This window comes from Drosophila mauritiana, chromosome 3R, assembly GCF_004382145.1.
Source record: "Drosophila mauritiana strain mau12 chromosome 3R, ASM438214v1, whole genome shotgun sequence".
NCBI classification, from domain to species: domain Eukaryota; kingdom Metazoa; phylum Arthropoda; class Insecta; order Diptera; family Drosophilidae; genus Drosophila; species Drosophila mauritiana.
In genome coordinates, this window is record NC_046670.1 from 25,056,079 (window position 1) to 25,081,617 (window position 25,539).

A 25,539-nucleotide genomic window follows, 5' to 3' on the forward strand; every position below is an offset into this window, starting at 1 on the left:
TGTTTTTTGGGGCAGCAACAATTTGCATAATGTCTTTTTGATTTCCATTTAGTTTCGAGGGTCTATCAATTTGTTTAAAAACCAGCAGCGCAATGGAGAATTGAATGCATTCCAAATTAATCTTTTCCAATCGAGAGCCGCAAAGCCCCGACCCAGAACCACTCCAGCGTTAGTCTGCAATTAAATTTAATTAAAACACGTGAATAGCGGACACTGCCACGCCCCCAAAGAATAGGTAGGGCCTTCTCTGAAAACTCTACGCCCCTTCTATTCGCAATGCGCTGTAATTTCAGATTAATTTGCATATTAGACCGCTGACATTTCCAACAACGGCGAAAGGACTGTGACATGTGTGTGCGTAGTGACGAGTCGATTAATTGCGTTAGATTATCCGCTCCGCACGCACACACACACACATATACACATGCATTGCATATGTGGGGTCGCTTAATTTGTGCCTTGAGGTAATTTAATTTCTTTGTTGTTATTGCAAAACGCACGAAGGACATAACGATTCTGGGCGACCATCAAACAAAATTATAATTGAGACCCGGCCGCACTGAAATCCTCGAGCGCACGCGCTCTTATAAAATCAACAGCTACAGAGAGAGAAATGTTACTTAATTGCTAATTGGATAAGGTCCCCAGTTAGATCCATATATTATTGTTCAGCAAAATGACTAAATTAGTGCTTAAGCTTAAGTAGTTCCACGGATATTGGTTGTTCGACTGAAGACACGTTCTTGATTTCTACACAACATCAATCAATCCGCCGAATACATTATTATTATAATGATATATTTCTTCGCCGTGTACTTGCAAAGGGGGAGTGAGATGTGTTTGTATAGCTAAATAGCTATGCATGCCTAATGTCTGTATTTAACTGGGCATGAACCGTGGGCAAAGTCTGGTTCTGGGCACGCTCGTAATTATCGAAGCAACATACCCAGCCAGGACCTTCCATTTCCCCTTTCCATCAGCTACTTCGTCACCCACTCACGCCACTTAATAATCAACTTACGCATCTGCAGCGAAGCACACACACACGCGGACATGGAAGGATAATGCGTGCGTGGCTGGGTGGTTGCCACTCCCACTCCTGGCCATGATAATGTCAATTTGTCTGTGCCACATGGCCACGCGCTTTTTATGATTAAAATATGTAATAAAATTGTGCATGTGTGGGCCTCTCGACACTGTCATCGTGCGATGAGACAGTTTGTTTGGTGGGGGGAGGCGCTTAAATTAATTAAACCAAATAGAAAAACTGAAGCGCAAAGCCACAACAAATTAAATAAAAACGTTGACAATTCATATGAAGCACACAGCGACAATTCCCGAAATGGTCGAAATGACGCAAAGGTGGCGAAGCAGGTTAAATTAAAAATGTTAATTTGATTTTCATTTAAACGGCTTCCAACATTTCCCTATGTTCCCAGAAAATTGTATTCATTAAGGGGCTTAAATGAGTAACTTATTCATCAGAAGAAGGTCTTTCATATTAGGTAATTATGTTTCGAACATCTGGTAATATTACTTTCAAAACGTATATTCTTTTGGAATGCAGAACTTTTTGTCCATCCTACAACTATGTAAAACTATCTCTAAATAATAACAAAATCTGAAAAAGTCTCGGCCAGATTTAAATGTCTTTCTCTACTACCAAAGTGTCGCCATCTGCTGCCAGTCTCGGCCTGATGAATTTGTTGATTTATCACAGTCATCTCAACCCACACCTACGCACCCCAAGGAATCCCAGAGACGGCATATGAATATATCCTTTATATGTGTGTCTGAAGTATATAGTACATATACATACCTACTATGTCCACAAAGAGCTGGCTGTGCACGTTGCGAGGATTTTGCCAAATGGCGTGAATTTATTTTCCAGATGTAAGCAGATGTGAAGTGCGGAGTTCATTGGCATCGTGTAACAGCTGCTGCAGTCTAAAGTCCTCGGACTTTGGCCAAAAGCGGATGAGCCGGCCAAGATGCTAAGCTTTCAGACCGACTGATTGCTTGCTCCTTTGAGATGGCAGACGGGAAGAAGATGAAGTCATCAGATTAGTTAGTTTCAGCTTTCCCCAGCTGAAAGGCTCCTTCTAAATCAAGTCGGAGATATTAATTCGCCAACACACCTCAACTGAACTGCTGGCTGAGTAATTATGTGCGCCAATGCTCGTGCTCAGGTGGAAATCATGTTGTGTATTTCCGTTGCAATTGCGAAATTTTAAACTTGTTAACAGCAAATTGAAGCCATTTCCTGTTGCAACAACAATACCATGATATGTTGCGGCATAGTGCAGCACAAAATAAATGAGAAAACCACAATGCAACAGCAACCGACAAAACACAAAAATATCTACAAAACATACAAAAAAAATAAAGAAAGCCAAGGCACAAGGACTCAGGACCGAAGAAAACAAAAATGCCAAAAAGGTACAAAAGCGGAAATAAACGTTGCAGGCAGGCAGCCAAGAACCAGGGACCACGGTGCAAGGACCAAGGACCCGTTCCCCGGACAGGATAACCTGTTGACCACGTGCATACTGCAATTCAAACAACCCAGCTCAAGTTTTGCCGAAAATGCCAAGAAAATTGCATTTCGCTGGAGCAGGAGAAACATGAAAAAGGTAGCAACCTCGACTGGCGACAGTGCAAAATAAGTAAAAGGCAGCTGGGAAATAAACTCCGGCGTTTTGTGTTTGCCGGGAATAGGCATTGGGAAAGGAACACACAAAAATAATGCACTGCTATTTTTATTTACGTGGAAATAATTAGCTTCGAAAGTTCAATACCCACTTACAAAAATCACAGACTAATTTTATAACAAATTGATATGTTCATACTCGCAAAATAGCTGTCAAAACAAAAACAGCAAAAATTGTTTAAAACTGCAAAATCATTTACAAATTCGTTCGAGTGCATTTCCAAGAGGTGGGAGTAAAAAGGGATTCATTGAAGGGGATGGCCGAGTGAAATGCGCGCATCGCGTGCTGCGAATGCAATTTCGGAGCTGCTGCACGACCACGCCCCTTTCCACCAAACTGCGTTAACAATTTCCAGTGAGGGCGTAGAGGAAAGCAGAGGCGGGCTGGGGCGACAAATGCAATCTACAAACAATGAAATGAATTGTCAAGTGCAAACATGCCACTGACGTGCAATTGCAACGCATATATGCAACAAGCCTCCATTGGCTGCAATTGCCGCACCACGCCACCCACCATCCACCCACCACCCATCAGCAGCTCGCGTTGCGAATTTATTTTGCATGCGGCTGGCAGTTAAAAAACACGCCAGAAATGCGAGCTGCTTAGGCGCTTCCGCCGGTCGACTTAACAAGAGCCCATCAGCCGTCAAAGCGAGCGATAAAATGCTTTTGGCCAGAAAAGGAACGCGGGAAAACGGCCAAAAACGAGTGGCGAGTGGATGGAAAGCGCTGCCACTTTTATGACACTGCAATTCGGCGAAAGCTGTTTAGTGTGTTGTCCTGTGCTGTGTTGTTGTGACACGATTAAAGGACTCGGCGACTGGCCGACTCAAGGACGCTGTTCTTTTGCCGCTCGCCCGCTGGCTCCTTTAAGATTTATGGTTCGCGCCGTGCACTTGCAACTCCGCCGGATATCCGGAATGACACGACAAGCAGCCGAAATGCATTGGCCGTAAACGGATACTTGGCAGCGAACGATTACTTCGGCCCACAGTAGAGGCTTTATGTCCACTTCGAGGACATCTTACTGGGCCCTGTGACCGAAATTGTACACTGAGAAAAGGGATGTCAATCCATACTTCATAATTTGGGCAGAGCGTGGTTGAGTATGATTGAAATCAACCAAAACCTTTAAGGTTAAAGTTCTGCAGACATTATTTGCAGTGTTTGCAGAATCCTCCTATGGATTCTGCTTATTTTCGCGGTGCACTCGTATTCCTCGCTGCAACCAACTATCCCGCTGGCTGCTTAATCTTGGCCTCATTCAGGTCACCCACTCAGGATGTTTTCAGCAGCCTTTCGGCTGACTTAGAGTTGGATTTTCGGTAAGCAATACAAGAGCAGAGATGCCATAAAAAAGGAATGGAAACTGAAAGCTGAATGCTGCCTCTACCCACAATTGTTGCTCCGAGTTGAGGCTTGGCTTTTGTTGATTTGAACTTTTGTTCATCTTTTTTTCCTTTTTCTTTGACAAGGGGCAGCCGATGTGGGCATGGTCATGTTATCTTGTTGACATGCCGGACGTTGACATATCCATTTTTTACAAGCCTAGACAAGCCCAGTGGCCCCTCCGGCAGCCTGGTCATTCTTTTTCTATTTGCCAGCACAGGACTTATGCTGGTCCCTGCGTTTCTGTGTGCTTGTGTATTTGTGTGTATTATAGGAATAACAATGCCATTCTCCGAAGCCAACGCAAATAACAACAACGACAATCGGGCTGCCATGAAGGTAATTTATTATTTTTTTTTGTGACTTGATTTTTCTGTTCTGTGGGTCAATTCCTGTCTTTCACCTCGCCGAATAGAAATAAATCAATTTTAAATCACGTCATTATTAAATGGCTATAAATGGGCCGATGCTTTGTTTTGTGGCTGAATGCCGAGTGGGTTTAGATGTGTGTGCTGCACTCACACAACAATTAACACTTGGCCATTACTTCCATTTGCGGCATGTTAATTTGTTGCCACATCAATTGCTGTTGCCAATATGCGAGGCGCATGCACAAACATACGGCGCGCTCGCAATCAAAGGCGCACCCATGCACTGAGAGAAATTGAAGAGAAGCTAGGGTCAGCCAAAAGATTGCTCTCCTTGAAATATATCAATGTTTGGGATACACAATATTCAAAAAATATTGGGTCGGCATTTCTCCGATATTCCTTAATTGATTCAATGACTATATTAAGTAATTTTCCCCCGTGTACATACACATAGACACCCTTCAGGACTCTGGACTCAGGATGCTTGTGCAACAATCTCACCGACAGCTGGCGCTGTTGCGGTTCGCAGCTACAACTATTACAACGGCAAGGACAGCAACAATAAGCAACGAGGGGGCTGCAAGGCAACTGGGTGGGTGGCTATTGGCGAGGGTGGTGGGTGGTTTCATAGGGCACCGGCGGCTTGCTGACAATTGCCTGACACTGGGCAGCTGCTTTATTTGCGCCGCACACGTGGGCAAACTCAAACCCCCGGTGGCGCATTGATTTGGCCTGGCCAAGCCAGACAAACAGAAGTCAGGAGACGGTCGTGGATAGGGTGGCGACGGAGGGCGGTGGCGGCGGAAAAGTGGGCGTGGCAGGGAAACCAACCAAAACTGAAAGCGAGCGCGAGGCTGGCTTCAACCCAGCGGTCGAACAATAACGCTTGAGTGATTATGCAATTGACAGCTAAATCAATCAATGATGTCAACTACATGCCGGCAACACACACATCTACACCCACTGGCATACACACACGCGCATATATCCTGCTTGTGTGGTAGCAAACTGGCAAAACGTCCACGTTGTTTTTGACATTTTCAATTTTTTATGACAAAACTCCAAATTGGTACAAGTTGTTTTTTCAGCCTTTTTTTCTCGCTGCCTCTTCGTATTGATTGCCGTAAAAAAGTTGATGCCATTTCAACAAATTTTCTGGTTGTGCATTAAACTTTTAGACTCTTCAAATATGTTTTTTGCCGTTTTGATGCCAGCTTATTGTTTTCTTCACTGGGGAATTGAGCAGTTCATAATTATATGTGGTTTTTTATAACATTCGGAAAATGATTATTTTCATTTTCGCTTAAAAAACCAAAGAGTTTAATAAAATAAATGTAAGTTATGATTAAACTGGGATGTTATAAAAACACTTCAGGCATAACGAGTTCTCTTTATGGCTAAATAGTAAAACCACTCTCTTAACTTTCGAGAATAAATTTCTCATTTAATTCATTTTTTTCGCTGTACAGAGAATTGAAATTGAATTGAAATGACCATCGTTGGCTGCCTATTTGATGGCCTCAACTTTTGCCCAATCACAGCCACTCGAAAGGAAATTAAGCAGACCCCTTGCCGATAAACCAATGACAAAATGATGACAAATTTGAAAGGAAGCACGAGCGGTGGTATCTGCAACTCCCAGTCAGCCACACACTCGTATTTGTCAGGACTCGTCCTTTTTGGCGCTGATTGCCGGCAATCGGCAGATGCCAACGCACGTTCGCAATCGAGAATTGTTATTGGGACGTCGAGTGATACCGCCTCGGATGATAAATATTTCATTTTTATGTTTCGGTCTGGCAGGCTCTCCATATAGCATACATACAAACATACATGCCACCTCCCCCGACCGCAATCGATGTATCGTATCGATGACGTTTAATTTATAAATATGATGAAGCTGATGTTTGTCTAGCTAACACCAGCAGCACGTTTGGTAAAAAAATAAGAACAGAATATATATCATATGTTCTCTATGGCACACACACAAAATCGGTCTTCAATCAGCTGGGAAATCGGGGGAAAAGTTTACCCTCAAGTTTACATCTCGTAAGCGGAAGTGTACGCTTTTGTGTGCGTTATAAGCTGAGGAATATTTATGTCTATGATGTGGCTGCTTCCTGTTTGTTGCCGAAACAGTGGGGTCAATATTAAATTTCCCCCCTGGAATCCACTGCCTTGGCTCGCCATCTGGCCCACTGTATTTATCTGTGGCAGCACATCATCAATTATGGCCACCGGAAGTTACATTTTTGTCTGCGTCGTATCTTTATTTTGTTTCGAGATGAGAGCAGCATGCGAGAGCCCACCTCATGATTTGGTAAGCCCTCGCCTCAAATCCCTCCTACTCCAACCAGTGAATAATTAATGACAAGGACAATGGCAACATCCGCTGCGACGGGATATGCAAAACACTCTCGGGGGAGAAACTCATAAACATGGCTCTTGAAAACGGCAAGGACTTGAATCGATTCTGTTCTCAATAACGCGTGAAAAGCTCTTCTTTCACCACGAGTATTATGCAAATCACGGCCCGAGACGATTTCTAAAAATCTGTTTACGAATGAGAACATCTGTTGGGTATCTAAAATATTTCCCAACAAAGGCAAAGGCTTACTCCTTTGCCATGGAATTTGATTTCACGTTTTGTTTTCTTTGCCCATTGCTGTTTGTGCAGCACAGTCTGAGTCTGCGATTCATATATCGTGCTTCAATAAAAAAATTTTCAATATTTCTAACTTAAACACCCACACAGGCGAACGCACTAAGCCTGGCCAGGAGCAAGCTCTCAAATCGGCGGAAAAGTGGGAATGTGGAGCTCCATCGCCATCATCATGGGCATTGCCATTGCTACTGGCTGGATTAACCCGGCTCTTTTGCTCTTTGTTGTGTTGTACTCGCATTTCAGGACGATGGGAATGCCAGCCAGGATGCGTGTATTTCACAGCACATGTTGCTGAGTGCACTGAAATTCCTTTCAATACCGAAAATACCGAAAATTGATGCACGGTCAGTGCTCTCACGAAATAAATATTTGGCCAATGCAGTAATGTTTGCAATAACATTATGGCCCTCATTGCTCTGAAATTCCAGGTTGAGTTCACGTTAGGAATCTTCGCCGCAGTGGAATGTTCTTCAGACTGCCATCAACTTAATGTTCGATATTAGCCGAAAGCAGGCGAAAGGATTGTCAAATGCAATAGCAACACATGTGGAAATAATGACTATATATTAATTAATCGTCCACAAGACCGAACTATTTATTTTACCAGCAGAAAGCGCAATCTGTTTTATAATCATTAGAATTGTTACACATAAATATTTGACTTGTTTTCTCAATGTGTAGGAATAGAAAACCAAACATTAGCCACGTACAGATAATCAGCACCCAAAGGTGCACTCGCCACCAAACCCATAAAACGAAACGAAAAACAAAGAGCCACAAGAACCAACAAGCGGCAAGAAAAAGCTGCTGCAAGGCACACAGCTTAAGCGGCGATGGACTGGCCAAGACAGACAGGAAAAGCGGGGTCGGAAAAGCGGCCGGGGGAGCGAGTGGGAATCGGGGGAAATGCAACTCCCAGGTCAGCTGAGAGGGCCAAGACCGCCGCTGCACTCGTTGCAAAAGTCAAAAGCATAAAATCCGATAGCTTCCGCTAAGCTGGCTTATTCAAGCGTACGTAGGGCTAATAAAACATTTCCAAGGATTTCGCTAGGATTTCACGGCCCAGGTCAGCTTGGAGATCTCGAGTTTTATTTACGGACTTTTGGCCGTCCACATGGCCAGCAAAAGGTGGCCATCGAGTGGCAGGTGGCACTGAAAGGACACACTTGTTAACTTGTTGGCGCCCTAAATTATTTCTTAATTGGCTTGGCTTGGCCCAGCATAAGGAGTATGCCAATTGAACACCCAGGGCGATTGGTGTTGAATTCAAAATTAAAGCTGACTTTATCTACGAAGATAGAGAACAGCTATCTCAAGGAAGTGAATAGCACAATGCGCAGAATGGCAACAAACAAATTCCAGAGACAGCCAGCGATGCTTATCCTTAATGATGCTGTAAAAGGTCCTTCTCGTACCAAGTACTTTTACCCAGAAAGAGTTTATTGTATTCTTGGAAATTCAAAGAACTTGAAGCATTACCTTTTTCTTTACGTTGTACAGATTAAAATCAATCAGCATTTGCCGTTCATAAAGTAAATACTTGATAAGCTACTCACTTTAAATAAAAATACTTGATACGGGGTATCTTCTAGTCTCATACCGTTCATAGCCTCAGCTGTAGCTTTATCTCAGTCACCGGGGTCACAGTTTTACCAAGAAAACTTTCTTGAAGCCCCCGCTATCCGCTTTTTAGCCTTTTCAGGCCCGAAGCAATCAAAGTTTCGCAGCTCAAGAAAATGGCTGGGGCATTTGTCTTGGCTTCTTCGAACTGGCACTTAATTGCCGCCAGTGCTCGGCTATCAATAAAACTATGGCCGGCGATGTGACATGCAAACGAATGCCGGATGAAATTATGCTTACCAAAAAAAAGGATAACGAGCCAAGTTGCTACAAGTTTTTAATAGAGCGAAACAAAGGAGCTGCATTCCAGACATCCGAACTCCGAAAGTAGGCAGCAAACTGGCGCATAAACTGCTGAAAAGATGATGAATTTACAAACGACTCCATAAAGTTGGCCGCAGTGAAAGCCACTCGAGTTTTTGTGTGCCGCTGCTGCCCGTTGTCGGTGTAATAAACAAACTTTTGAGCAAACTTTAGTTCACTACTTTCGCATCCCACTTTTTTTGTGGATCCACTCGGCCGGGATGCTGAGTGGTGCATGTACGACAAGTTTAACACCAAGGGAGCAGCCGAACAGGCCACGCTTAGTTAGCCAAGTAGATGTAGATGATGTAGATGATGCAGCCGATGTCCGGGGGTCGCTGGTCCTGGTCGCCGGTCTCTGGTCGCATCCAGTCCATTGACACGCCGGGGTCGCTCATCTTTGGCATCATTAAGCGCCGTTTTGCGGACGCCAGTTGGCCAGTTGGGGCTGCAGGTGGAGTTGGCCAAGTGCAGTCGGGCAGAAAGTGAGTCTCAACTTGCTGGAAGGGGAACGCAAAGATACAAAGGCGAATATTTCAGCTTTTATGACTTCCAGACGTCCTTTCTGACGAAGGAATAATAAAAGAGCTTACTACTTTCTAGGAAGCTCACACTTTTAAACTGAAGTATTTATGTTGTAAAAGCTTTAACCCAAGAAATAAATATGGCAATGATAATGTTAAGCATAGTTTGTTGCCATTAAATGGAAGCCAAACAAGATTATTCTACTTACTGGTAAAAGTCTTAAAAGTGCCCTAATGATTTATTGATTACTTCGCATTGAAATGAATTGTAGACATACATATGCTTTTGGTAATCAAAGGGAATCTTTACCACGTTCCTGGTAAAATTTAAGCTCTGCCGCAGGAACTCCGAGTCGCCTTGGTTCGCTTGAAAACTAATTAATCTAAATGGATTTTTGTTGTTGCATTTTGCACTCGTGCATATAAAACAAACACATGCACATACTTACTTTCACACACATACACACGGGATAAAGTCGAGTTAACTGTAAGCGGAGCACTCAATGAAAGCGAAAAATGCCGTGGGGGCGAAAGGGTGTGAGCGGGGGAAAAGCGATGGCGGGGAAAACCGAAGCGAACCGCAAGCAATTTGCATGTTTGAAACCGCCATTCCATTCACCATCGCACCACCCGGCCATTGCACCATCCAGCGACCAGCGCACCACCCAACCGCCCCACTCACTGGCCATCAACCACTATTGGGGGCAAACACGAAAGGGGCCGACCGTGTGTGGCATCATGCAGAAATCGGGGACAGCGTTAAAGTAGCCTTATCGCCCCGGCATCAGCTTCAGTTGCAGCGGCCAACAACTTCAATGTGGACAGTTTGAAGCAGTTTTATTGACGTGTGTCCGGGCGTGGCCACAAGGGGGGCTGGATCCATGCATCCATGGATCCGTGGAGCCATGGATTCAAGGAGATACATAAAGGGGGGCGTCGGGAGGTGCACTATTGCGTTATAAATAACGCCCTATTCATTCAGTCGGTCGGTTGGTGGGTAAATGCACTTCAGCGTTTAGCCTGCGGCTGGCATCGGTTAATGGAATTTATCCATTCTCACGGAAGCCTTAAAGTTTACGAGCAAGATTTTCAGGAATGGCTACTAGTAGTGGTACTGCTACTGGCACTCATGTCCCGAAGGACGAAGGACCCGCAATAATTCATGTCAAATCAATGCCGAAAGGATGAGCGCGGCTAAAAGCTATATCTTATATAATTTATTGAACACACATACACGGAAGGAAAGTTGCTGGATTTGCGTGTGTGTGTGGGACAACGGCGCCATTTTAATTTGATTTTACCAGTTTTTTTCCTGCTCAGCCCGTTTTGTCTGCCGCTGGCGTCGTTTGGGCCATATGTGACAGGACTGACCATTTAAGGATTTTAGCTGATGAGAATTCAACTAAGCGGACGCAAATTGAATAAAAAGAATGGCCAAATGTCCGGCAAAAGAAGCTGGCGCCCGAAAGTAGGCAACGGAAATATTGCAAATGGGATATCAATTTCCAATTTGGGGGTAATATGTTTAACTACACAGCAGACCAAGGCTGAACATAACTGTAGCAGTTGCATGTTAAATTTTTAATGTTAAACTTGTTTAAGCAATTATTTCCCAGTTGATTTCCATATATTTCTCAGAAAAATAGATTTTATCGCTTTCATAAAGCGGTTTTTCCTCTTATTTTTTCGGCTGACCGTCGAACCATATTGTTTACCCTTCGTCCTTTACAAAGATCCTGCCATTGTCCGTTGTGTACATGTGGTGTTCTTTGTGTGGTGCAGCTGTTGGTATTTCTGCGTGGTTTTTGGCGGTACTCTTTCGGTTTCTGTGTTTTTTATGCTTCTCGTTTTTTGCCGGCACATCGTTTATTATGCCAAGCGAGAAATGCAATATTTTCTCCTGCGCCGCTACGTGGCCGACAAAAATATTTACAATTTGGCAGCGGCAGTGTCCCTTCAGCGCGCCACAGTGGAACCCCCACCACCATCACCACAGTGGAGCCACCATAACCATGCAGCGGCAGCTGCTATAGAAACGGAAGCCATAAAAGGAAGCGCACTCCATAAAAAAGGAGGCCACACACCATTCGGCTAAGCTCAAAAGCGGCAACTTCAATCTTTGAATGTTTTATTTACTGCAAAATCGATATGGCTTTTTGCTCCACCCCACCCCACACACCCATCCCCCTGCCCCACACTTTTCGCTACGTGCTCGGGAAAAGGGTTGGGGTGCCAGGGGTTAGGGGGAGAGCGGGCTTAACACACAAGTGCCAAGCGTAACGAGTTGCATGTTAATTTCTCCTTTTTGTTTCTCGTTTTGTGCTCTGAAATATCAGCTCCGCCTCTTGCTCACTCTCTCTCAAAGGGAAATTTCAATAGCAAAGCGTGGAAAACCTCGGGAAAAGCGATTGCAGGGTGAAAGCAGGGGCAAACGGGAAACGTTCAGTGTCCATGGCAAATCACACACCACATAATTTTCCCGCTGCACTGGAGACACACTCACTCACTCGCACTCACACACGCGCGTAATGGCTGGCCTGGAATTAGTGAGACAGTCGCTGCTGCCAGGATCCCCAGGCGCATTACGTATGCATGACGTTGGCAGGACGAAAAGGACGAGGAGCCCACCAAAGCAGCCGCGTCGCATCGTGAATGGCGTAAATGCCTGGACAGGAGCGGCAAGAGCCTGCCTCCTCCCAAAAATAAGAGGAAAACTAGCAACACAAGTCAAGCAGTCGCATCCGCACCATTCAAGCGATAGATGGCCTTCTATACACTGAGACAAATATGGCTAAAATGGATTACGGAGCACAAGAATAGAAGCATGCCAAAGGCACTTATGTTATTTCCCTCTAAATTAAAACTTGCGCTCCATGGGTTTCTTTGTTATACGTATGCCGGTTTTCTGCTCATCCCCTTCCGAACTATTTTTTCCAGTGCAGGATTGAAAAGAAATGGGGAATGGATGAAGTTGGGGGTCAGGTCTCAATGCTGATTGCGATCGCTGCCGGTTTGGCCATTTTGGCCACGATTCCCCGACGTCGGGTCCCATGTTGATAATTCGAAATTTGTATTCCAATCTTCAAATTGTCTCCAAAATGGAATTGATTTTATGCAGATGAGCATGAAATTGTCTCAATGCGAGTTTTGCATGCTGGTGTAAATAAATGTAAAGATGTCCTGGCCGAGGGAACAAGGACAAGGACGTGATGAGCTCGACTTTTCTCCGGTTTTTCGATTTTTTTCGATTGCGCTTGCTTTATTTTTTCTCGGTTTGGCTCTGCCACTTTTGGCCATTTCGCAGAGTGCATGCCGCATCAAAGATGCGACGTTTACGGATTTGTAATTCACAGCAATTCAGCACGGTCTGCCATTTGGATTCGGTAACCGGGTGCCTCGAACCCAAATTTATTACTTAATTCTCTGGGACGGCAGATGCCACTGGCCGGAAAATCAAATCAAATAAAAGAAGGCAGCCGCAATGGAAAGCTCATAAAATGCTCCAAGAAATCCACTTTAAATATTTGGCTAACCAAAAAGCCAGAATTGGAGCTCCGTCCCCACCCGATTTTTACCCATTTCAGAGCTCAAACAATGCGCTCGCTTGCATTTCATTTGAATTTACAACTGTATTCGGTATTTGAACGGGCGCTGAAGTAACTCTGCCACGCCCCCAGTTCCACGCCGTCCCCGATCTGCAATCGAACAAGGAAATGGAAATCATCATCATCAGCCATCAGGGTTATCGGCGCAGAGGAAGCCAATAAAATGCAAGCACGAGACAAACACAAATCGAATAAAAATGCTTGGCGAAAAAATCGAAAAATTCGCTATGGAAATTCAAAACTGGGAGGCGAAAAAAACGAAATGCGGAATAACTGTGCGCAGTCAATAGCCCGATGTGTAAACATGGCCAACAAAAATATTTCAATATTTCAAACACGCAACTCAATGTCGATGATGATGCCAATGTTGGATGCTGGATGAGATGCTATTCTTATGCGATGCGATGAGCTCCCCATTCCCGTTGCACCAACGTGGCCAAAAAGGAAATTGAAGGACAACCGCCATTCATTGATTTAGTGCCAGGGATTTTGACTTGGCTTCAGCTAATCCTGTAGATATATATGTACATTCTCCATTCTCCATTCTATATTCTTCCTTGTGCTGTACGCGATATTATCGCTTTTCATTTGTTTGCACTGCTGAGTAATTTGTGTTTGCCATCGCTGTTGATGTGTTCAGCATGTCCTGCCAGCCCGATTCCTAACCCCTTTCCTTTCCGATCGCCCGATTTGTAAATTATATGTCTGCCAAGTGTGCCGATGGGGTGCAGATAATGCTCTTAAAGTGGCCCGGAAATTGCAAATTGCTGGTTAAGTTGCGTAGGCAAGTTACGCCCTAATAAATATGTTACTAGTCGATTTCTTGGCCGTTGTGGCCTTTCTTATGTCTATATTTGAATGGCTGATAAGGAAAAGCCAATGTGTGGCTATATGCGGAAGAATTATGGACGCAAACATTCAACTGTTTCCGTGCTTATTTGTTGTCTGGCTAGAAATGTTAGGTTTTCGAAATCGAACTCATATTTTGTGCTTGCCACCGGGAAAAGCCCACTCAAACTCAAGAGCCATATCTCATGCAGTTATCAATGGGCTTGCCTTACACTTCCCACTTCAACCATTTCACCCATTTCACCATCGTGGTGCACAAAAATCCCATGCATAAGTTTATTTCGCCCGGCCAACTTGGAAGCGTCTATAAATCATCTATGCAATTTTAATTCAAATACAAAAGAATTTCCAACACATGGCAAAGGGGCCGGAATGGGAGCTGCATTGCTGGCATAAACCAATTGCAAAGGCCAAAATAGCGAGGACTCCACAACTAATGCGCTCAGCGCGCACCGCAAACATTCCTTCGTCCTTTCGGCCCACAAATCCCCCAAAAATAGATCGGGACAAAAGTTACTCGAGTCCCGGGCCAAAGGCTTTGGGAATAAAGCCAAAAAAATATATGCAGTATAAATAACAGCATTTGTATGAGTGCGTGCGTGTATGCGAAATATTTTGTTTAACGATTATAGTTTTATGCACTTAAGATAGCAAAATATTTTCCTTCTCCTCTGGTTAAATTTATTTTCGAGTATCAGGCACAGAGCTTAAGCCATAAGCAAAACTTTTGCCAATATTTGTAAAAAATATATTGATTGGCCCGAGTCGAGAGTAAAAGAGGGGAAAACAAAAAGACGGAAAGGCTTATGGATGTACATGTGCATACAGATCTTACTTATGCACATGCATTTATCCCCTTTCCCTAAGTGTTCTTGAACTTTTACCCTTTGACTTTCGAATTCAAATTGTTCTTCATTGTTGAGTGATACAACTCGAAAAGGTCATTAGACTAACAATCATTAGCTTGTAGAGCTCGTCAGTCTGTAGGCTTAATGTTTAAATTTGTTGTAATACCTTAAAGTGCGTGACACTTCAAAACAACGAATAAATGGTTGCGGTCCCTTCAATATAAAATATATCTATATACCACTTTGAAAATAAATATATGACGTGATAATTGTCAGTATTCAAGCTCAGTAAATAACAATTTTTGAAAAAAACTAGTAAGTTAAGGGTATATTGAAATCACTTTGAAATCAAACTTTCGTGGCTGTGTTTTGCATCTCCCGAGCGTCTCACACTTTCCCCCCCAACGACTTCGCCGCTCAATTCTTTGGACAAACATTGGGCACAGCTGGTGCCACGCCCCCAAAAGCCGATGTGCCGCCCCCATTGGCTGCAGCCGTTGCCTGCAAATTTTGCAAGCATTTCGTGCATGATAACAAACTGTGTGGCAAACGCAGTTCGAGGGCCATCGATGCTCCTCCACGAAAATCTCTTGGCCTGGGGCACAAAGGTTGTGTTTGTTTTCTGTTAAATGTTCAAATATATTATTGCAGCCCCTGAGATACTGGAGGCTACTATATGTGTGTGTGTGTGTGTATCTACACTCTACTTGCAGACATTTTCGAAGTTGTATTTACATGCAAGCAGGAAATTGTACACCTCCCCCACGCCACTGATGTTGTGTCTGCATGTTAAAATATTCAAACAAAAACGTTATGAATATATGAACTGTGATGTTTATCGATTGTGAAATATGATATACTCCGGGGAGATGGCGGTGGATGGTGGGTTAGAAGGGTAGGCGGTCTCCAAGGGAGTGCACATACTGTCCTGGCCTTTAATTTGTTAGCACAATCCTTCCCAATGGCAGTCAGCACCGCTGACAGGCAGCCAGGAAGTGTGTGTTCTGTGCACTGGCAAAAACTTTGATTGTAGTCTCAATATGAAGAAAACCTACTACTACTTGTCGATGTATTGTTCATAAAAAGAAAACAAAATTCTTTCTATTCAATTTAGGTCTTTTGGAAATTGCTTACAATTGCTTATTATATTCATTGTTTAAGTGTATTTATATACGTTCACTGAGAGTGTTTGTCCTCCTGTTTGTATTGGTGTTGGCCAGCTTGCCGTGTTTGTGTGTTTGCTTGCGTGCCGGTCAGAAAACCTTTCGCCTGACCAAACCAGACAAACCTCGGCCCCGAGCAATTGCAGCCGAATTCCTCTGGTAGCTAATAAATATTAAACTTTAATTAAATATGTTTTTTGTTCGATATTTATGTGTGCATCGACTGAATTGCGTTGGCAATCGCATTGCAATTTCGCTTCTGGCCAGCCCACCCATAAATTTACAGCCTTGAAGCGCCCCACCAAAGCCAAAGCGCCAAAGGCCATTAAAATACGTTTCCTTCTTTTTTTCGCCAGCCACTTAACATGGTGGTTGCGAGAACGGGGGGCAACACGGACTAAACTAAAACTCATATTAAAAATTGACTTTTATCGTGATTTACAATCAAGTTGGCCTTTTTTAAATGCCGTGGTCGACATGCGGGTTTTGCCCTGCTGGCCCCGAGTGCACTTCGAAAAAAAGATACTATGTAGAATCTTTGGAAAGTAGTTTTATTACTTGCTGCAAAGGAAGCAAACAACTATCAGCTTCGCTTGCATTCTAAAAGTAAAAACGCAATGTTTCGTAATAGATTTCTACATTAAAGGCTAGCTAATAAAATATGGGCTTGTTAGTAGGCTTTTCATTCTTAAAAAAATGTATTTAAAATGTACTCCTCTGCTTTTTTTGAGTTTTTAAAGAACGCAAACTTTTTCGGAGTGGCCTAAACTGGTTGCCTAGTAGCTTCGCCAGCTTGTTGTTGCTGTTGCGGTTGGCCCACACACTCGCACACACACATGGGTGTCGAACCGAAAAGGGGGGCTAAATATTTCTTCGTGGCTTAGGTTGGACGGGCCAACATATTTAAGCCGAATGCTGACGCCCGATTCTCGAGCAGCGTCCACGACATGGCACGACACGTGGTTTGGTGGTTTGGCGGGGTTACGGCTTTTCGGAATGGGATTGGCATTGAGAACCAGGATGGGGGATGGGGAATGGCGAATGGAGGCCGTGGCAAATCCCCTTGGCCACGCCCACTGATACACCCTCGAAGGCGGTGGGCTGCACTCTATATCTCTGCACTTCCATTACGAAATCCCCTTTTCTCCGCCCAAAGCTTGATATTTCCTCACACGTAATTCCATTGGATTTCCAATGTCGACATCGACTTTTGCTTCTTGACTTCAACTGGGCCAAGCGTTTGCCTTTTAATTCGCTCAAGGGGTCCTGCCATCTTCGCAGGACCTTTGCGCTGGGTCTGAAGTGTTTAAACATTAAGCTGATAACTCTAAATTACCCAAATAAATAACATAAAGCTACATTTTAATTGTTTCCCACTCCTGTTCGGTAAAGTTTTACTCGAGATTAACCATTTTTATTTTCTCAATCTTTTTGCAGAGACTGCAGAGTTGTGCGCGATCCGCAGACGTTGAAATCAAAGGGCTATGGCTTTGTCAGCTTTGTCAAGAAATCGGTAAGCTATCCCAGCAGATTTGCAACATCAAAGGCTTCCTTCGCCGGCAATTAGAAATGTTTCAATCAAACTCGCATTAGTCGCTACACAAGTTTAATTCTCTAAGTAAGCACACACACAAAAGCACACAAAGGGAGAAGTTGGCAAATGAAATCTTAATTAAAACAAGTGAAAACTTTAGCTGGCATCCCATTTGACGATCCAGCAGCAACTTAACATATCAAAAGACACCTGTGGCTCCACTTTCCTTTCCCAAACCCACACTTTCCCCACATTTGCTCAAGATATACATAAGCCAAAGAAAAGCCAACCGAAGCGCACACATTTTTAAGATTTAATGCATTCTGCTTTTCCTTTTCTCGGTTAACTGCCAAGGGGCGAGTATTTGATTTTATTCTCTTCCTCATGGACACACTCGTATATCAAAAGCGTGCGGCTCACGAATCTGTAATGTTTTTTTATGGCCACAGATGCAGCGAATCTCACGGGCTCCCGAGGCTGGAAAGAATAACCCGAAAAGAAACCACCCTTGGGGCACTGTAAACATTTACACATCATATTCAATATGTTTAAACCGCAACTGATAAGGGTCCAAGTAACTGCTGGCAGGACTCCATATCCCTGTGTGTGTGTTGTGATTGAATTTCATGTGCCTAATAGGTAGAAAATTCGACAAAGAGGCAGCGAAATCGGGAGAATGGGGGGTTTTACCAAGTTTATGGAAGGTCCTTGTGGTTAAATCATGTCAAGAAACTTATTCAGCTTGCGAAATTCAAGACGATTTTTAAAGAAGTGTTCTTCGTAAGCAATTTTATATGACTATTTCATAGACTAGTTTTATAAAAGATGAGGCTTTAATTTTTTACTTATATTTTCTCTACCTCGACTTAGAAATTTCCGAAATTCATAGAACTCAAGGCATAAACATGCTTTAAATCATCAAAGGCTGCCGAGTAAAGCCAAGTGAATTGCGTGTCAGCCAGTGGAGCAGAAAAAATTCGAAAGCTTAAGGCTTAGAATCTGAAAGCAACCAACCACACACGGAGATTTATGCCCTCATGTACTTTTGGGAAAAGCCAAATCAGTTGCCGAAGAAGGCGTAAAAGCCAAAGGTGCCGCTAGTCAATTAGGCGGCAAAATGTTCCAAATTATTAATTAAATTTTAATGCTAATGCCATGAAGTGTGCAGCCGACATGGCCCAATGATTTGGCAGCCAAGTCAATGATTTGTTTGACATCGAAGAGATGAGCGCGGATTTGCGTTGGAATGTGTCGTGTGCAAATACAACATAATCTCTGACACTTGGCTGCTGCCACGCCCCCTTCGGCCGCACGCCCAGCTGTCATTCGGCGATATATGTGCACAGATATATGTATAGATATAGATTTAAGCCAAAAACGAACTTTCCGTTCGTAGCCTTTTGGCAACTGGCTTGTTTTAGTTGGAATTATGGCCAATGCGGCGTATACTTAATGCTTTTCCCCAGCTAACTAGTTAACTTTTTGTGCTGCAAGTGGGGAATGGGATGCCAATTTTCGAACTTTCTCGATTAGTTTCGATGCAAACGAAAAGAGGAAGAAGTGCAAACACACAAATGCACACACACACACACTCACAGACCAAATAGCAAACTCAAATATTTCAAATTAAGTTTCTCGACATGCGTTTTGTACACAGTCGCTACGCCCTAAGCCGCCACGCCCCTTGTCCCTGAGTCCCGGCGTCGCTTGCAGCTGATTTAATGCAAATTTTATTTATGCGAAAAGTTTTATTAAATTTTTGTGCAAAGTTGATATTTTCTGTGGTTTTGCGGAAATTGAAAAGTTATTTTTCGAATGGCTTACTGCACACACACACGCACATACTCGCATGTGTGCGCACTGCAATGGCAACTGCAAGCGGAAAAGGAAGAAACAGTTTTCTTTCATTCAGCACTTCCGTTCGCCGGCGCATGAAATTTTGCCAATCGCCATGGCTTTGCATAAACCCAATGCCAAAATGCCAGATCTGCTCAAGCATCTCGAGAAATATTTAACGTAAATTGTTTGGCAACATGTTTTAAATAAACACCAGAGCATTACCTCTCATCCCCAGCCAGCTCCTTGGCCACTCCTCCTCCTCCTCCTCCTGGGCGACGCATACAAATTGCCATAATTTAATAACCATCAAGGCAAGCTGAGCATTTGCATGGGGAGCTCTTCTCGGGAAGACGATGCCTGTCTGCGTGTCATTAGCATCATAAATCACAACAACAACGCCAGCGAGTTCGAAAAAATTTACGCCGGCATTAAACGCAATAAACATGTCGATGCCAGGAGGAGAGTACACATAGAGAAACTGGCAATCAATCAGTTGGAATCTTAAAGAATACGATATCATTTCATACTCTTAGGTCTTCATTTACGATTTATATAACCAACTGATAGCAAAAAAAAAGCATGATTTTTTTTGTGAACACGTCCTTTTTTGTTGCCGTGCAGTATTTCCTGCTCCACCGGAAATGCTAATGCCTTTCGCCATTGCCGACGGCTTCTGTTATTGTCACACAGCCGAGGCATATTAACATATTATTGCATACTCACATGGCAAAAATAAAAAGCGATCAGCACATTCAGGAAGCGGAAATCACCGCCTGCTGCATCTTGAGTGGCTTTTCTTTTTGACACAAAACTTATTTGCCAGCGATATGGAGACAAAGGCAGGCTCAGGGCCCGAGATGCATTTAATCGCATTACGCCCACCGCCTTCGCCTCGTTTTGCTTTCCACGACAGATTTTTCGTTGTATAATGCACTTAAATTTATTTAAAAGTTGCCACAACAGAAGATGGCAGCAGGGCCACAAAAATACAAATAATAAAAAAAAATGCAGGAACAGACGGAGGCAAGCGAATTGACAATGTGTGCAGCGAACAAGATATAATGTCGACTTCCCGGCCACGCCCCCCATTCTTTTCATCATCTTCTTGTGCAGTTCATTGTTGCATTATTATCATTTGTTCTTATTGTTGTCGCTGCTGCCGTTGTCGCGGCGCACAGAATGCCTGTGGTTAACCTTGCACCACCCAACCACCCACTCCAATGGCAGTGGTGATGTTTCTTTTATGATTCCGTTGCGTGTTGCTCCTGCTGCCTGCCTTGTCATGTGCATGTGCACTTAAATTAAAAAGCATTCCGCATACATTGGCCTTAATTTGCGCTACGTGCCGTCTTGCCATAGCCAAAATTATGAGAAAAATCAGCAACCGCCATGAGATTGATTACCCACCTCTTCGATGCCAACTAATTTTTTGGGTAATTATTCAGGTGTTCTCTAAATAAAAAGTGGAAGCCCGTCAGCAAGAATGTAAACCAATTCCAAACAAGAGTAAATCAATTAGATCCTCTATAGCAGGACATATGCAGAAGGCTAATTTATCAAATCCCCAAAACTCTTCCAATATTTGTGCCTGGCTTTAAAGTTTCTCCCCCGCCCTAGTGCTTTTCAATTTATTTAATTTCAAGCCAGGCAATAAATTTGCTGAAGCGTACAAAACTCGGTTATAAATATAAATGGCCTGGACATTCATTTTATGCTTTCCATAATAATTCAGGAACTAGTGATTTGAGGACGATGTAGGGACACCACGGCTTACAAACTGCCTACACACGCATAAGCTCAAGCCTCGGGGGCAGTAACTATAAAAAAAATGGTAGAACAGAATGGGAATGGGAAACAACGGCCAGAGCTGACATACATAAATAAATCCCATGGAATTATGCCTTGACAAAAATGCGTTCTAGCGTGAAATACTGATTTTTTGGTCAACAACTCCCACAACCCAACCCACCCAACATCGTAGATGTGTGTGTGTGGTGGTCAAAAATCGAACAGCGTTTTGGGCCTAAGCGGAATGAAAACAGTTTTTACCGTTGACTGGGCCAGACAGATTCAAAGATGACTGGGCCTTATCTGCGCTCTTCGATGGCCAGAACATCATAATGCTGGATGCCGACCATCATTATCGTTCGAGAAGTCCGCAAATGGAAGGGCATTTTCACTGAGCAAACGATTTGCCACTTGAGTTATTTTATAAATATCAAAAAATCATCATCGGAACTGCGAGTTGTGAACTGAGATGCTGGTTTATTTTTTTTATCTGGACAGCTTTAATATTCAACTTGGGATTGGGACTCGGGTTGGGATTGGTTGGTTGGTTGGTTACATTCACGCTTATCTAAATAGCCACGTTAATGAATCTGACCGAAGAACAAAGCTAAACCAGCTTAGGAGCTGGGAAGGCAAGAAAACCTTTTAGCCGATGAAAAAAAAAAATAAGTAGGTAGGGGCTTGGCCAACACTAAATACTGGGCGTCTGCTACCTTTTTAAGACAAAACGGTCGCCGTTAGAAAAGCCAGAACCTTCTTATTTTCCCTGAATGTGTCCATCTGCCAAGGGTGTCGTCTATATGTGCGGGTGGGGATTATCCCCTTTTTGTGTGCCGAGCTGCCCTTTTTTCACCTTCTTTCGCTACAGTTTTTCCTTTTCCGCCTGGCCCTTTTCCGTTTTCGGCACAAACCATTTCCTTATTGTTTTAATAAACATTTAAAATGTCTTGCTTTCGGCTTACCGTGTTTTGTATACACACGAAACGTCACCCGCAACCAGCGGCATCCCCCATTTTGTGGCGTAAGATAAAGGGTTCCTGATCCCGTCGAGATCCACATGAAAAGTATGACAAAACCCTTTTAAACCACTTAAAAATTCTTCAACTTACTTTTGCTTTTCTTCATTCGCTTAATGAAGGTATTTCGCCTTTTTGGTCTTGTTTCCACCACACCGCCCCCCGGAAAACTTTGGTCCATCCCAGCTCGTTTCCGTTGTTAGCCATGGTCCGTCCACGGTACGCAGCATTAAAGGATTCTGCGCCTTATCAAGTAATCAATATTTACAAAAGACCCGGTTCTCACTCTCGGTCCGAGTTGACTTTACACAAGTTTCGCTGAAAATTCAATCTGTACGCAGCGAAAAATGTTCTTAAATTTGAGTGTCGCGGAGGGGGAAAAGTTTTCAGCCAGCCATGTCCATGAAAATTAATTAACTTATCTCGAAGGCGAAGTTGTCATTTAGGAAATTTTCCAGCGACAAGGAAAAACTTCGAAGCAGGCCTGAAGTTTTAATAAAAGGCGAGTTAAAACTCGGAACTAGCCAGAAAATAATATGACATGTGCGCGTATGAGCTCCAATTCCGATAAACTATAGCACCTCAGTTAAGCTCATTTTTGTTCAGTGCACGCCAAGTTGGTTGTCACAGCGACAGACCAGAAAACGATTCAAGTTTTCCTCCTATTAGCTGCAAATTTGCCATTCACCATTAATTAATTTCGCCCAGTCAACAAACAACAGGCAAACCGCACACAAAGAAAATGTGTCGCTCCAACTGCCAATGATGCGAAATGGGCTAAAACCCGGGCCAATTCCCATTGTCGTCTGTCTGCAGACTTGATCCAATGCCGTAGATTTGCAATTAGCCTAGGCATTCTTGCCAACAACAGTTTTGGTTTGGATTCGGTTTTTGGGTCGGACTTTCATAAATAGTTCGACAAGTCGTAGTGGGTGCCATATTGCGGTCGTCGGGCTCCCATTTTGAGCAAGATGAATTGGCAAATTACTGGAGAGGCTCTTGAGGCCCGAAATTGTGTTATAATCAACTCATTAAGGGTGCTTGAAGATTTCTGTGTCGAGTTGGATTAACTATGAAAAGAAAATTGTTGGTCCTAATAGAATTATTTTCTTTCGAGCTTTAAGCAATGCCAAGTACTATTATTTTAGTTATTTTTTTCAGCCATTATTCTGTTAACTTGCTTTCTTCTTTCACCAGCATACACTTCCTGTTTTCTAAGCAATTTGCCACCAAAATGATTGATAAAGTTTCCTGGCTTCAAAGACTTGTCAAAGCTGGGGAAACTGGAAAAACTGGAAAACTCGACCGAAAATGTCCGTTGCAGTTAGGACAAGTTTTTGTGTGTGTGTGCGTGTGTCTGCTCTTGGCCATTGCATTAGCCAGGACCAAAGTTGTTCTAACAAACTCCCCGGCTCATTCCTCTAATCCACACACAATCATGGCAAGACAATTTTCATTGACACATGCGATTGCAATTGGAATTGGCAAAGAAGAAAGCGGCACAACTGCACTTGTAACTGCACTTGAAGTGTCTGTCCTTTGATAAATCCTGAATGATGTTTCCCGCTGCGAAAGGACGAACAATCGGGCGAAAAAGGCTAGGCTTTAAGCTGCCGTAAAGTCATTGGTGAAATATTTAAATAACATTTCATGCCCGGCAGAAACTCGCAGGACGAGGGATGGGCATTGTGGTATTGTTTGCAGGACTTGTTCTTGTTGTGGTTGCCATTGCGTTGTTGTTGTTGCTGTTTGTGCTGTGAGGGAACGTGAGTGTATATGTAATCAACGATGCGTATCGCTTAAAAAATGTAAAATTTATAGTTTATGCAAATATGAAAAATGCAACTGGCAATGCATAAAAATGCGCACGCACGCAAACTGAGCGACGTTGCCCGGGAACAAACGCACACTGGCAAACATAGGAGTCCACACACACACACATCCTGGCACTCACACATGCAGACATTAAATTACGGACAAAGTTGGGCGACAGTTGCGTGGTTTATCGCTGACGGGGCAAGCACTCAATTGTTGACTCTTACTCAAGTGGTTAAATTACAGGGCCAAGAAAACCAATACACAGCAATTTACGCTGTGGGATTTTAAGTACCACGTAAAAGCTATTTAAGAAACGACTTTAATGCACAATTTTTATATATTAACCCCAGGAGCTCTGTGAAACTTAATGAATTTGTACAAGAACCTGTTCTGTTCAGTTCAATTGATCTAGTTCTGAATAAGATTGTCAGAAATCAAGGATTAAATATATTTAAATATGGATATGGTCTATAAACGCTTAGCAATTACAGGCCCCCTCGAATGAGATCTGCTCTTGAAAACCCTCGAAAGTTTTCCCCTCTCAAAGTTCGAGTCTACTTTCGGTTGGAAAACGTCGTTTTTCAGCCGGTGCACGTCAACGCTGATTTCGAGCGCTGCACGTAGCCGCCACAAAGAGTAGGAAAATTAATGGAAAAAAGAAAGGAAAAAGGATGGAAGGTGGGCCGGTGGCCTGGTGGCTGGCACGCTGGTGGGCGGGCTGTTGTAGGTGCCTAGTTACAGTTGCTGCCAGCCGCAGTCGTATCCGGATGCGGATTCGACTTTGCCGCCATTTAAGGGACGTGCAATGAGCAGCTGCAGCGTCTGCAGCGCCGCAAATGCCATTATTGCATTGCATTGCTTTAGCCGGCTCCGTTCGGTTTCGGTCTTCGGTCTTTTGGTGTGCCGCAAGTAAATTGCTATGAAACGCCCACCACACATACACGGAAACACTCTCAAGCGCACACACACTCATACATATACACACAGGGAAAGCAGACTGCATGCAAGACCTCCTGGCAGTTGCAATCATTTCGGCATGAATCACGTTTGATACGCACGAATTACCTTTTATGCGAAATTGAAATTATAATTTGTGCACGGCCTTGTAAATGCTACGTATAGAGTCAGCCCCTTTCCTCCTCCTCCTACCACCCACTTTGCTCCTCCTTTACTTTACTTTACTTTACACAAACGCAGCCAAGGAAAATCAAAGAGCAGCAGCAACAATGTCGCCTGCTAACCACAAGGAGCAACTTTCCAACGCGATTGTTTTCCATGTTCTTTTTCATTTTTTCGTCTCTGCTTAAGCACTCAAAAAAATTATTATTGCACTAACATTTCCATAGTATAAATAATGAAAAAACAGCTTAATCATTTAATAGAGATAATTTCTCATTAAATTGTTAGGAATTTAATCTCGTTCGATAGGATTGCGAGTAGTTAGGGGATAATTATATTTTTTCAAGTGCTTGCTACTTTTGTTGCTTCTGCCTTAAC

General features: G+C 43.4%; 1 protein-coding gene across 5 annotated transcripts in view; it reads left to right on the top strand.

The window, feature by feature from the left end:
* Window positions 1-25,539, top strand: part of LOC117144833 (nucleolysin TIA-1) — an 88,230-nt gene that overhangs the window by 59,742 nt on the left and 2,949 nt on the right. For all 5 annotated transcript variants that reach the window (XM_033310218.1, XM_033310221.1, XM_033310222.1 and 2 more), the window contains exon 4: window positions 17,485-17,560. In XM_033310218.1, the coding sequence (XP_033166109.1) occupies window positions 17,485-17,560 (76 nt within the window). The remainder of the gene's footprint in view (window positions 1-17,484; window positions 17,561-25,539) is intronic.